Genomic DNA, 12,484 nt, shown 5'->3' with positions numbered 1-12,484 from the left:
CAAAGTGCTGCCACCCACGGTTGACGTGGAGAAAAAGCCGTCTTCGGAATATCGGCGGCTTTTCAAGACGAGTAGTTTTGCATTGCTCTCCCATTCACACGCCGATTTCTTCCAAAACATCGCCGATCAATCTTCCCTGTGATTATGGCTTGAAAGGAATGTAAAATTTGTTGATTCAATGGGAATCCGGAATCTCGATTCGAGCGGCCGGACCGGATGCAAAGACCCAACTCAGACCAGTATCCAAGAAGACCCACTCTTTAACATCGATGTTAGGGTCTGTTTGGAAACTGATGAAAAAGAAAAAATATATAAATTTAATTATTATTTTTTAAAAAAATAATTAAAAAAAAGATAATATGATCTTATTTTCACCAACTATTTTAATAATCAAATTTTTATTTTTTTCTATTTTTTATAAGAATTCCAAACAGACCCTTCCGGATTGTAACAAAGAGGGTTCGTGGTCCAATTAATGTTCTTGGTCGGGCCAGAACACTATCAACGTCATCAGATTCAGATCCTCGACCGCCCCGAACGCACAAAAAAAGTGAAAAACCTGGGCGCCGAGTCAGTAAACGGCTACGATTTCTTCGTCCCAGGGTAGGACCCACTTTTGGCACGAGGTGACTAGATCCCACGTGACCTCATAGGATCACTTGCGCTGGACCCATCCCCTTTCAAGAGTGCGACGCCGGGATTGTTCCCGTCGCTTTTCCTTTCCATCAATCCATCTTTAGGTGCTTTTCCCCTTTTCCAGTTTATTCTCTCTCCCCCAATTACAAAATTTTCACACACCCCTCCAAATGGATCTCAATATCTTACGTGGCACGTTCCCCCACCGCCCAATCCCCGTGATTCCATTACACGGTCGGGATCATGTACTAGGACTGGCCCACAACAAAAAACCCCATTTTAAAAAAAAAAAAATTAAAAAATCAAAAACCCAATATTAGTTTCACTGGTGAGAGAACTTGGGGATCAATCCTTGAGTGCTCAAATGAGAAACGAAAGCTGGCTTCGAAAAGCAGCAATCGAAGTTCTTTCTCACTTGATCGACCAAAGGATCTACGGCCGAAAGGCCACCCCACCACTGAACTTCTTGCATCTTACCGTCGGTACACAGGGTATCTTCCCCAACAGCACTGGAATCTGGGGAAACCCAAGAACGGGCCGGCCCCAGATTGATTTAAGCAATTAAGGGTCATTTTGGATCACTGAATTAACTCTTTTTGTTCACTCTTAGCTGTAAAATTGACAAGATAATCTATCTTATTTAAAAGAATGGAACATGGGATGGTGAACCTACATCTTGTGCAGCCAATTAAAATACTTGAACACTGTTGTAAAGCAATGATTTGTCGTTTAAGGAACAGACACTCCTTCACATGGTGTCTGGATCTTCCTAGTTTTGATTAAAAGTGACTCAGGATCAAAGTTACTGAAGTCGATGGAGTCTGGATCTTCCTCTAAGTTGATCAAATATCAATAAGATCCTGTCGGGTTTCTTGAGACCCATCTCTGAATAGGGTTGGGAAAACCCCGGGAGAAGAAAGATTAAGCATTTATGATGCCTAAATTACTCACCTGGGTTCATAGTGAGTGATTTTTCCCTTCTTGGTTTCTCTCTCGTCTCTTTCAGAAGAAACGGAGCTTCTTCTGTCAAGGAAATGAGAAACATCAGGCAAGTATGCATTATGAAGCATTGTAACAGTCATGTATTGATCTCTTGAAAACACCATGAAAAATGGTAGACAGCTCTGTTTTACCAGACAAGGCAGGTTTATCTACTTGGTTTCAGATTTCTTTTGAGGGAAAAAATTATAAAATTGGTTTTGGTTTATCATGATTATTGTCCCTCAATGGGTCTCACCTAATGGATTTTTCAAAAAGAAGTTTGAATGCTTGATCATGCCATAACCATACATTATATTTTTTTAAACCTTGTTCACACTGAGTTGGGAAAACCAAGTCTGTCTCCTGCCAGCTTCATCCATCATTACTACATTGAATATACTCACTTTGCTTCAGACGAATTTTGACTGGTTTTCTTCCAAATTCTCCATCAAGTCTGAAGCCTCCATTGAGGAATTTTTGACTGGTTCAGTCTCCAGCTCTTAATGGAGTCTAGTGTGGCTACGAAGGACTTTTTTGACCGACTTCTGAATAAGAGAGAAAGAGACGAAGAAATACAAAGTCTTACTCTCTTTATGATCTTAAAGAAGCAAAGATAATGATGATTTAACAGTGCACAGTAACTCTAATGACAAGTAAACAAGTCACCATGGGACCGCAGGGGCCGTGTGGTCCTCCCGCGTGATGATGTGCAGGACAAACTGTCACAGCATGGTGAGGTGATTAATCTGCAAAAGAGGGAACAAAAGGATTAAAAGGATCATTATTTCAGTTTTTCAAAAAGCTAAAGATGCCTCAAAGCAAACCCAGAATGGCAAAAGGGTGTTTGGAGAACTTTAGCAACCTGAATCGACATAGCATATTTTTCTCTTTTCTTTATTACCGATCAATTAAGGGTCTGGTCTCGCAGGAATCCTCCGACCCTTTTTACCGTTGAAGCAGAAGAAGGTTTACCAAACGAGCAGAGGGCGTCGGCCGAGCTTCCTGACCACGGTTCTGCGTCTAAGGCATTTCATCGAACAACTGGTGTGCATGCTTCACCTCCAGTTCAAAATACAGCCCAGATGCAGACCGTTTAATAGCACATATGTGTTTGCATGCCGCAAAATGCGCCTGTGATTTTGAAATAGAACCCTGAAATTCAGAATATTCCGACAGTATAACTCAAAAAAGGAAGACAACAGTCTGCTTCCTGCCTGTTGTCTGCTTCAGTTGCTGTAAGCTAGTGAGACACCGCTGAATCAGGCCGTGGAGTAGCAGGAAGAAGTCAAGAAGCTTCTCCACGGTCCCTCCGAGTTCGATTTCCCCTCTCAGAAACCCTCCTTTTTGCAGCTAGAATGCCCAGCTCACTATTCATCTTCTTCGTCTTCGTCGTCCGAAACCTATTAGTAACAACCATGGCTGCCGGCTCCTACTCCGCTTTAAGCGAGTGGCGACCCGCCCACGCTACCTACTACGCCCCCACCGAACAAGTCGACACCGTCGGCGGCGCCTGCGGCTACGGCGACCTACTCAGAAGTGGATACGGCATGTCTACCGTCGGACTCAGCAGTGCCCTCTTTGATCGCGGCCAGATCTGCGGTGCCTGTTTCGAGATCCGCTGCGTCGAGGATCTCCGCTGGTGCATTCCGGGGACCTCCATTATCGTCACCGCTACCAACTTTTGCGCTCCAAATTACGGCCTCCCTGGCGACGGCGGTGGTCATTGCAACCCCCCTAACAAGCAATTCGTCATGCCCATCGCCTCTTTTGAGAAGATCGCCATCTGGAAGGCCGGCAACATGCCAGTCCAGTATCGAAGGTGACAGCTTTTTGCCCATTATGCCAATATGCTCAACAAGTTTGATTTCTATTTCTGCTGGAATTGAAGCTGTAGATTGTTTAGAAACTTTCCGATTTTAGAAGAAGAAGAAGAAAAGTCTCTGTAACTTCCACACAGAAAGAAAATCCCTCCTTCCTGATGTCAACTTCAGACTTCCGTTCCTGTATTTACCCATTGCCTCTTCTGGGTTTGATCAATTCTATTCATCTCTGATATTTCTGATAGTCCAAATGGTCTTTCTGTATTCTGACCAGCAATTTTCTTACTACAAAATTTGACCATCTTGAAGCGCAGGATCAAATGCATCAAAGAAGGTGGACTTCGATTCACAATCGATGGTTCCGGCTTCTTCTACTCGGTATTAGTCGGCAACGTCGCCGGCGCTGGTGACGTTGTGGCCGTGAAGATCAGAGGATCGAGAACAGGATGGCTCCCACTGGGCCGAAACTGGGGGCAGAATTGGCACATTAATGCTGATCTCAAAGAGCAGCCATTATCATTTGAGGTCACAACCAGTGATGGGATTACAGTCACTTCTTACAATGTAGCACCCAAAGATTGGAATTTCGGACAGACTTTTGTTGGAAAACAGTTCGAATCATAACTTTAAGAATATATATCATTGTTTTCCCATTTTAACTCTCATCTACTATGAACAAAAGGACGTTCTGATCAAGCTACTGTGTAGTTTATTTATCATTTTTTTTAATCATTAAGATGAATGAAAGCTTCAGCAAATCCAGCAATTTACCAGACTCGAGCACTAAAGTGCACTGCATTGTATCTGTAGCTCAAGATTGTCCTTACAGGCTTGTGGTGAACAGTTCCAGCACTGGGAATTCTTGCTTCCACTTCTCCATCTCTAAATTCCAATGCCACAACATTGCTTCCTGCCCACAGAAGCAACGGTCGGAGCAATAACCAATGGGGCTCATAAAACCATTATGCCATCTCATTTAAAATCTTTCAATAAGCTTCAGATAATCTAAGCAAATTCCAAAACCCAATGGAATTTTAAGTGTTTAAAACAGATTTCACGCTATCGTAAATTGGAAACAACAATGGATATTTCAAGAAATTTTGTTCCAGGACAAGCACTATCTTTCTGCATGATTAAGTTATTTAAAGCAATAAAAATCAGATCAATTGTTGGGTCATAGTACAATACAAGGAGGTTAAAAAGGAGCATTTTCATTACAGAGTACAATAGTGACTTTGTTATACGAAAGGAACAAAAATTCAGCCAGTTTACCAAAATACAAATGGCCAATGCTACTGGAAGTAAAAGTTAAATGGTTCTATGCACTCAACTATCCAACATACTAAAGAAAAACTAAGACAAAACTCAATTGATTGGAGCTATTAAGCCATACATATTTTCCAGAGCTTGAATAGAAGGCAAGGCAGCTCCTTAGATGTCTACATATGATTCCAAGTTAGCACATCTGCTCTGGCAAAACTAGAAATTGAAGTAACATTTGAACTTAGCAGTGTTCAAGTGAGCACTATAAAGAAGCTACAATTTTTACTGAAGAAGTTCCTCACTGGCAATGTGCAAAAGCATTAATTTTTGCCCATTCTCATGTGAGATGTTTGGTACATGGTTAGTTGCTAATATCCATCACACAAACAGTCCATGCACATCAATGCAAATAGCCCCACTGCATTTGAGGAAGATGAAGAATATTCATGGAGTTAAGTATATAGATAAGAGTTTTTGAAGTCAGCAGAACACATTTTAGGCCTACCTGGGTGTTTCCATCCACCTGATAAGTGGCTATGTTAGATTGAATAAGATAAATAAAAATTACTAGGCTTTGCCTACAAATCCATTAAAGGGATTCTATTACATATAGCATTATATGTAGCTTAGTTTATGAAGCTAGTCAACAATAATGACATCAGATCAGCAGTATAATCCAATCCAGGCCAACCCAACAACCTTACATCCTGCAACATCCAACAGACCATTGCACTCATAGACAAGACTACTGTTATTAATCCCAACCCAAATATTATACATGGCAAGCATCTTCATAAGAAAGAAAAAAATGGACAGAATCATACATTGCAGCATTCATTGTCCCTTTCATTTTTTTCTGTAATTAGCTTGGAATATGAAAATGTAGCAACTGGCTCTTCCCAAATTACAAACAAAATGCAAGCAAGGATGAAAAAAAAGTCCAATTAGCACTAGTGAGAATTTGACTACTGCAACGTATAAACAAGAGCGCATAGAAGCAAATTTATCCACTTTTCTTGCACCATAATCTGAAAATCACTTCAGAAATTAGAACAAATCCACTTCCTCATTTTCCTTCTCAGTTGAATCCAGGACAAGATTGAACAAAGAAAAAAAAAATCCAAGCACACACAACCTTTAATGAGATAAAAACTCATGCTCGACTAGGAGCCAACCGTGTGAGAATAATCTGATTGACTCAGTTCAGAAAGTCAAATTCCGGTGCAGGACTGGACACCTTTTCCAAGGATAACACATACCACATGAATTCAGCTAAATTGCATTCAATTAGCTTGTTGTCTCCAATGATATAATGTACTAATGGAATAGCAAGAATCACTCATGTAGCATCTAAAAAAAAGGGGGGAAGAAAAGATGAGTGAAATATTAACATTAAACCTTTAATCAAAAGACTAACGAGAGACCATTCATGAACGACAAAGATCTCATTCTATCTCGGAAGCCAAGTAACCAAAACCCCGTGGGCTCGAACCTGGGAAGAAAGACGCTCAACATAACCTAATCATAAACAGCTCAAGTTTGACAGCATCCTCATATAAGAGAATGAGAAAGACAAAATAATTTCACACATAGCCTAATAAAACAAGTAGTAGATCGAATGTGGAACACCTTCCCATCACAGAGAAGGTCAATCGCTAGATTTCTGATCAGCTATTAAAATAGAACAGGAACGTCGCTAGTACCGGCTAATACAACACCAAAAATAAAAAATAAATGAAATAGAACAGAAGGCATTTGAGTAATCGCACCCAACAACGGAACAAAGGCAACGATTGGACGACCGTCTCTTAACTCGAGAAGTAAGAAGGCAAAGAATTGCTGATAACACGCTCATCCACGGTATTTTTCCAGTGCATTCGTAAGAAAAGGAGGAAAATACCAAAAATAGCCGATAAGAACATTCAATATCATTTCAAAAGTAGGGATCAGATCCAAATTTACAATCAACAGGAAAAGCTAAAAAATACAAAAGAGAAAATAAAAAATCTAAGCGCAACGACACCGAACATCTTGCACAAATACCAAAATGCCCTAATCAATCCCTAAAGACCTAATAAGCAGACACTTAACCACCGAACCCGTAAAGAGTTCTTCCCTGCCTCTTCAAAGCGTACACCACATCCATAGCAGTAACGGTCTTCCTCCTGGCATGCTCCGTATAAGTAACAGCATCCCGAATCACATTCTCCAAAAAGATCTTCAAAACACCTCGCGTCTCCTCATAGATGAGACCACTGATACGCTTGACACCGCCCCTACGCGCAAGACGACGAATGGCCGGCTTCGTTATACCCTGAATGTTATCACGGAGCACCTTACGATGACGCTTGGCTCCGCCCTTGCCAAGACCCTTACCACCCTTTCCACGTCCGGACATTATCACAATGAGGAAGAGACCGGAGAGAATGAAGAGTACGCAGCAAATACAACGAGAGAGAACCCGACGAGTAGACTGAGATAGAAGTGTGGGAGAAGGCTTATTTAAATAGGGGTCCAGAAATTTGAATCCTGGCGCGCTGTCATAGAGGCCGATCCGCGAGACAGCGGTTCGCGGCCGCTGGATTTAGTTTCAAAGGCAGGGATTAGTTTATCGTGTTTCGTTGCGGATCGATGACGTGGTAAAAGGAGTTTGAGTTTTGGAGGGAGTGGAAAACCATATGGATTAACGGGCGGGCTTCAAGTCTGATTTGGCAATAATTCTCACCATTTTATTTGATATTCATAGAGTTTTTATTTAACAGAAAATAATTATATTATAATTTTTATTCTCTTATTTTAAAAAATTTATTTAAATAATAAGTCTGGCACATAATTTGTGCGGTCAAGATTAACGGCGATAATTTTAATTCACCCTCCGTAAAGATTTACCTATCTAATCGCATTTTTTAGTAAAAAACCAAACAAATCTCCTCGCCCAATTGTATGCATGCAGATGAGGCTTAGTTAAAGCAACTTGAGGGAGAGATCGAACCAACTCGAATCAATTTTTTTGTAGTTCATTATTAAAATTATGAATTATTGAAAAAAAATTATTAACTTTTTTTAATTTTAGTATATGAGATCCTATTTATAATAGAGAAAAGTAGTAGAGTCTAATCACAATTAAACTACCCTTGTCCTAATTATACCCAAGGTCTAACACTTAAAATAAGTCTTTTGTGAGCTTCCATAATAATTCTGGTTCTGTAAGACTTCTTATTGTAAAAATTATATAAGAATTTTTTATATTTTTTTTTCAACATTAAAATTATATAGGTCAGATCGATCTTCCCCAATCTATCTGATTTTTCACGTATTATGTAGATAATTTATATAAATATTTAATATTATTACTTAATTTACTTTTAGTATTTTTTATTTATCATACTTTAAATATTTTATTTTCCCATCAACATCTACTTTTAGGACTCAACCAAAACGTTTTTTTAATTAATTATTAATTGTTAAATTTTAAAAATAAATATTAAAAATAACTAATTTAGCTCAAAATAAACAACAAGGTACCCTAAGTTGGGTAATATATTTTATTTAATTATATTTAATATGAACTAAAAAAATTAAGTGGTCTAATTTTGGTAAACCCATTAAAGAATGAATATAAGCCGAGTAGATATCCATATTATCTTAATCAGGGAATTATAAAAATCCTAATTAAATAATATAAATAAACATCAAGGGTTATGGTCCTGATTTAAGATAGAGCTCTGGACGGCAGGCCAGTAGCAAAAAGGCAACTTTGATGATCTGTGAATACATCGATTGAATAGGACAAACGCCTTCGGAGGAGGCCATGGGAACTCATTGGAAGATCGATAAAAAAAAAAAAGAAAAACATGACAGAGTCTTCGCAGACGAGTGACAAAATGACTGGCTTTTTACTTTTGTTTTGCTGGGATTTTTTCAATTCTACCCGTTTCTTGTTCTCGATGAAAACTGGCAAAAAATATGCCCGAGAAACAATGAGAGAGTGAAAAGCATCGAATTTATCTCCAACAGATCAAACGTCACTTGATATATATAGTTTACAGACTCGTCTCTCACAACCGGGCGGAAGATCAGAGAAGAAGAAGAAGAGAGTAGACAAACATGACGAAGGAGGAGACCCTTCTGTTGGATTTTTGGGCGAGTCCGTTTGCGCTCAGGGCCAGGATCGCATTGGCGGAGAAGGGCGTGGAGTTCGAGACGAAGGAGGAGGAAAATCTCTTGGGGAACAAGAGCGAACTGTTGCTCAAGTCGAATCCCATCTACAAGAAAGTCCCAGTTTTGATTCACAAAGGGAAACCCATCTGCGAGTCCCTCGTCATCCTCAACTACATCGAAGAGACCTGGCCGACTCCCGCTCTCCTTCCTCCCTGTGCTTACGGTCGATCGCAGACCAGATTCTGGGCGGATTATGCTGACAACAAGGTACCCTATAATAAACTCCACCTTACATCTCTATCCAGTTTCTCTTACGGGTTCTCTTTTGTGGGTGCAGATGTACGAAGCAGGAAGCAGAATCTGGAAAAGCAAGGGGGAAGCCCAGGCTGCCGCGGTGAAAGAATTCATCGACATTCTGAAGACGTTGGAGGGAGCTCTGGGAGAGAAGGATTACTTTGCTGGTGAAAAATTCGGGTACCTGGACGTTGCGATTATCCCACTCACTTCTTGGTTCTATGCCTACGAGCAGTGCGGGAGCTTCAAGGTTGAAGACGAATGCCCCAACCTGAACGCATGGATCAAGAGATGCCTAGAGAGAGAATCCGTTGCCAAGTTCTACCCAGATACAGGCAAGGTCTATGAGTGCGTCTGCATGTTGAAGAAGATGTTTGGGATCGAATGATGTGATCGAAGGTTGCTAGGGAGAGTAGCGACTGTGTGATCGAGAATAAATGGGATCTTCTCTCATGCTTCTTGATGTAGATAACAATAAGTTGTCTGTGATATGAACTTTCAGTTTCGCAATTTACATTCTCTCAATAAAAAGCTGCGTGTTTCCTCTTCCGACCCTCTCCTCTCTTGGCCTTTTAATTTTTACAAATAAATTATTTAAATTATGTATTTTATATAATAAAATACCTTATTTATTTATTTATTTATATTATATATAATTATTAACTTAAGTGTGAGAATTTAGACGTTATAAAAGTAAACATTTTTGTTTTGGTATTTTATTTTTATATTCAATTAGTATAATATTTAAATTTAAATTATTTTTTTAATTTAGACAAATCTAAAATTTATCTTATTTTATTAATAAAAATAAAATAAAATCATCTTATAAAAGTTAAAGCTATCAAATACCCTCTTTATTTATTTATATAAATTTATGACTTTTAATATTATATTTAGCTACTAATATATGAGTGGGAACTTAGATATTATAAAAGTAACAATTTTGACATTAAAAAGGTAAAATTATTTTTAATTTATTTTTACTTATTAAAATGATTTTATTAATAAAGTAGTTAAATAAAATTATCTTATTAAGGTTAAATCTATCAAAGTATTTTATTAATAAACGCATCCACTTTCCACTACATTTTTCATATTGCAAACTAACACAAAAATGTATTTTACACTACCCATTTCATTGTGCACATTAACATAAAAAAATAATTCACTTTCAACTTCAGTTTCACTAGGTTATTCACAAGTTCACTTTCACTTTGAAAATGCAATAAGCCCCTCTAAACCTTTTATTTATTTTTTATTTTTTTGCAACCGTCTTTCCTTTTTTGGGCCTTTTTTTCTTGCTCAGCTCGTTCACCTCCTCTACAACATAGGTATTGGATTGGGTGAGTCAAAACCTCTTTTACGTTAATCCATATTTTCTACTCTAATAAGGATTAGCCTTAGTGGGAAACCTCTGGCCCTCATGGCATAACTTATTCGTTATACTTTCGAATGAAAAACACTATTTGATTTCATCATCGAAAAGTTACCATTGCCAATGTCCACTTCAAATCTGGTCTGATGCATGAGTTTTTATTTATTTTTTCCCTCATCTAAACCATTATTTAAGATGAAAGTAGAGACTTCATATAAGTTCTAGGTCTCTTGCGAAATCCACCATGAAATCTATAGTGTGTGTGATAGGGGAAAAAAAGAAAATCAGAAGTGGAAAAGAAATCAATATGAGGTACACAACAAAGGGCACAAATACTAAATTATGACCAAATTTGGATATAGATATTAGCTTGATTATGTATGTACATTTTTTGTCATTATTGTTAGAAAATAGGTTTATGTTAAAGAGATAAATTATTTCTATAATTGTTTGAATTAATTTTTAAATTAAATTGATAAAAACAATTAAGAAAAAATTATAAAATAAATGACAATCAAGAGAAAATATCATAATTTTCTTTATTACCTTAATTATGAAAGTCGAGTGATTGATTACATAAGTTAAGTAATTTTAATTATTTGGTTAAGATTTAAAATTAAACCCCTTTTAGCCTATAAGTAATTAATATAAATACTCATTCAGATTCAATAAAAGATTTTACTCTCTCTTGTCATCTGTTGATTAGGTTCACAAGCTAAATCAAGTAAAAAAAATTACCTTTTTATTTTTTTCTTCACACATTCAATTTTATTTTAACACATATTATTTCATGGTATTGAAGCCAATGATTGGATCTTTAGTGTTTTTCCTTCATTTTTGCTCAATATTTTATTTTATCTATGTTTATTAATTCATTCAAATTACATTCGTATATTAGATAAATTTATTCATTTTCAACATTTTGACTCCTATTTCATCAACAACCATTGAGAAATGCTAATGATTTTCAAGTTTTTCACCTATGGAATTTTTTTAAAATCTTTCATTTTTGAAATATATGTATTGAGCTTAGAATTGAAACTTCAATTTGCACACAAATAAAAATCTAATTATTTTGCCTCCTATTTTCAATTTTTTCACCTATGGATTTTTTTTAAATCTTTCATTTTTGAAATATCATGAGCTTAGAATTGAAACTTCAATTTGAACATAAATAAAAATCTGATTAGTTTGACTCCTATTTCAAAAAAAAAAAAAAACCATTGAAAAAATATATCTTAAGATGACGAAAGAAAGACAACTAGCGAGTGTGACTTAGCATAAATAGCCATGTTGGCTCCCTTAATTGGTTTAAAAAATCGGATCTCACACAAAACCATACATAACCCATGCTCATTCAACTAGTTTTAGAAATAGGTTTGTGGATGTTTTGGGGTTGAAGACAGCATTTGCTGCTTTCATGGTAAGGCAAGTTCAAGATGACTCTTTAACATCAAATTTGTACCCAATTTTTTTTTTATTATTAATGTTTTCGATAACTCAACATACTATATAGTAGATGTTTATTTAAGACATAGTTAGAGGTAGCATATTGGGTTGTCAAATTGGCTAATTGAGTTATTTCTTTATCATTTTGTTATTTACTTTATTGAGAATGTTAGAAAATACATCCAGTGTCAATTTATTGTTGTAGAATATAGATGTATCTATTTGGGTCTCCAAAATAATTCTTCTAATGGGCAAGTTGGATTCTCACTTGCTCGTCATGAATTTTAGACGGAGATTAAGTTTCTCAAGTACCTTGGAGTGTAAAGAACTGTAACTATGGTTGTTTTTGGGAAATTGTGTCCAATTGTTAGTGTGTAGTGGGTGTTACTATTGCATTTGTGTAAGTGTGTTTGATTTGTTCGACAAATGATTGAAAGGTAACTCTGGTTCTACAGGGTTTGGGGTGTGTTCCTCAGGGAGGACGGTGTTGTTGTACGCTTATTTT

The 12,484-nt window shown here is 37.1% G+C and overlaps 3 protein-coding genes and 1 long non-coding RNA gene across 4 annotated transcripts; 2 read left to right on the top strand and 2 right to left on the bottom strand.

Moving 5' to 3' along the window:
* Window positions 1-1,613: 1,613 nt before the first annotated feature.
* Window positions 1,614-2,462, bottom strand: LOC137944969 (uncharacterized). The gene is made up of 3 exons (XR_011110866.1): window positions 2,284-2,462; window positions 2,022-2,162; window positions 1,614-1,659 (listed from the first exon to the last, which is right to left on the bottom strand). It is a non-coding gene; the product is annotated as an uncharacterized lncRNA (long non-coding RNA).
* Window positions 2,463-2,475: 13 nt separating this feature from the next.
* On the top strand, window positions 2,476-4,133 carry LOC137944967 (expansin-A13-like). The gene is made up of 2 exons (XM_068790794.1): window positions 2,476-3,436; window positions 3,752-4,133. The coding sequence occupies exons 1-2, from the start codon at window positions 2,973-2,975 to the stop codon at window positions 4,059-4,061; spliced, it is 774 nt and encodes a 257-aa protein (XP_068646895.1). The 5' UTR covers window positions 2,476-2,972; the 3' UTR covers window positions 4,062-4,133.
* A 2,473-nt stretch (window positions 4,134-6,606) lies between these two features.
* Window positions 6,607-7,163, bottom strand: LOC137944193 (histone H4). The gene has a single exon (XM_068789768.1). The coding sequence runs from the start codon at window positions 7,096-7,098 to the stop codon at window positions 6,787-6,789; it is 312 nt and encodes a 103-aa protein (XP_068645869.1). The 5' UTR covers window positions 7,099-7,163; the 3' UTR covers window positions 6,607-6,786.
* A 1,644-nt stretch (window positions 7,164-8,807) lies between these two features.
* LOC137944780 (probable glutathione S-transferase) lies at window positions 8,808-9,543 on the top strand. Its single transcript, XM_068790530.1, has 2 exons — window positions 8,808-9,128; window positions 9,199-9,543. Exons 1-2 carry the CDS (start codon window positions 8,808-8,810, stop codon window positions 9,541-9,543), a joined length of 666 nt encoding a protein of 221 aa, XP_068646631.1.
* The last annotated feature ends 2,941 nt before the right edge of the window (window positions 9,544-12,484 follow it).

Source organism: Aristolochia californica, unplaced genomic scaffold (genome assembly GCF_029961685.1).
Source record: "Aristolochia californica isolate CCGP_79_NKW_82.1479 unplaced genomic scaffold, dmAriCali1.0.hap1 SCAF_11, whole genome shotgun sequence".
NCBI lineage: Eukaryota > Viridiplantae > Streptophyta > Magnoliopsida > Piperales > Aristolochiaceae > Aristolochia > Aristolochia californica.
Note: the sequence above shows the minus strand (reverse complement) of the source record. Positions and strands in the feature narration are given on the sequence as shown.

What these genes read in the sequence shown, in the direction of transcription:
- LOC137944967 (XM_068790794.1), top strand. Translation starts at nt 2,973, where the DNA reads ATGCCCAGCTCACTATTCATCTTCTTCGTCTTCGTCGTCCGAAACCTA. An exon ending in ATGCCAGTCCAGTATCGAAG is followed by an intron (nt 3,437 to 3,751) that starts GTGACAGCTTTT and finishes CTTGAAGCGCAG; the next exon opens with GATCAAATGCATCAAAGAAG.
- LOC137944193 (XM_068789768.1), bottom strand. Translation starts at nt 7,098, where the DNA reads ATGTCCGGACGTGGAAAGGGTGGTAAGGGTCTTGGCAAGGGCGGAGCC.
- LOC137944780 (XM_068790530.1), top strand. Translation starts at nt 8,808, where the DNA reads ATGACGAAGGAGGAGACCCTTCTGTTGGATTTTTGGGCGAGTCCGTTT. An exon ending in CGGATTATGCTGACAACAAG is followed by an intron (nt 9,129 to 9,198) that starts GTACCCTATAAT and finishes TTGTGGGTGCAG; the next exon opens with ATGTACGAAGCAGGAAGCAG.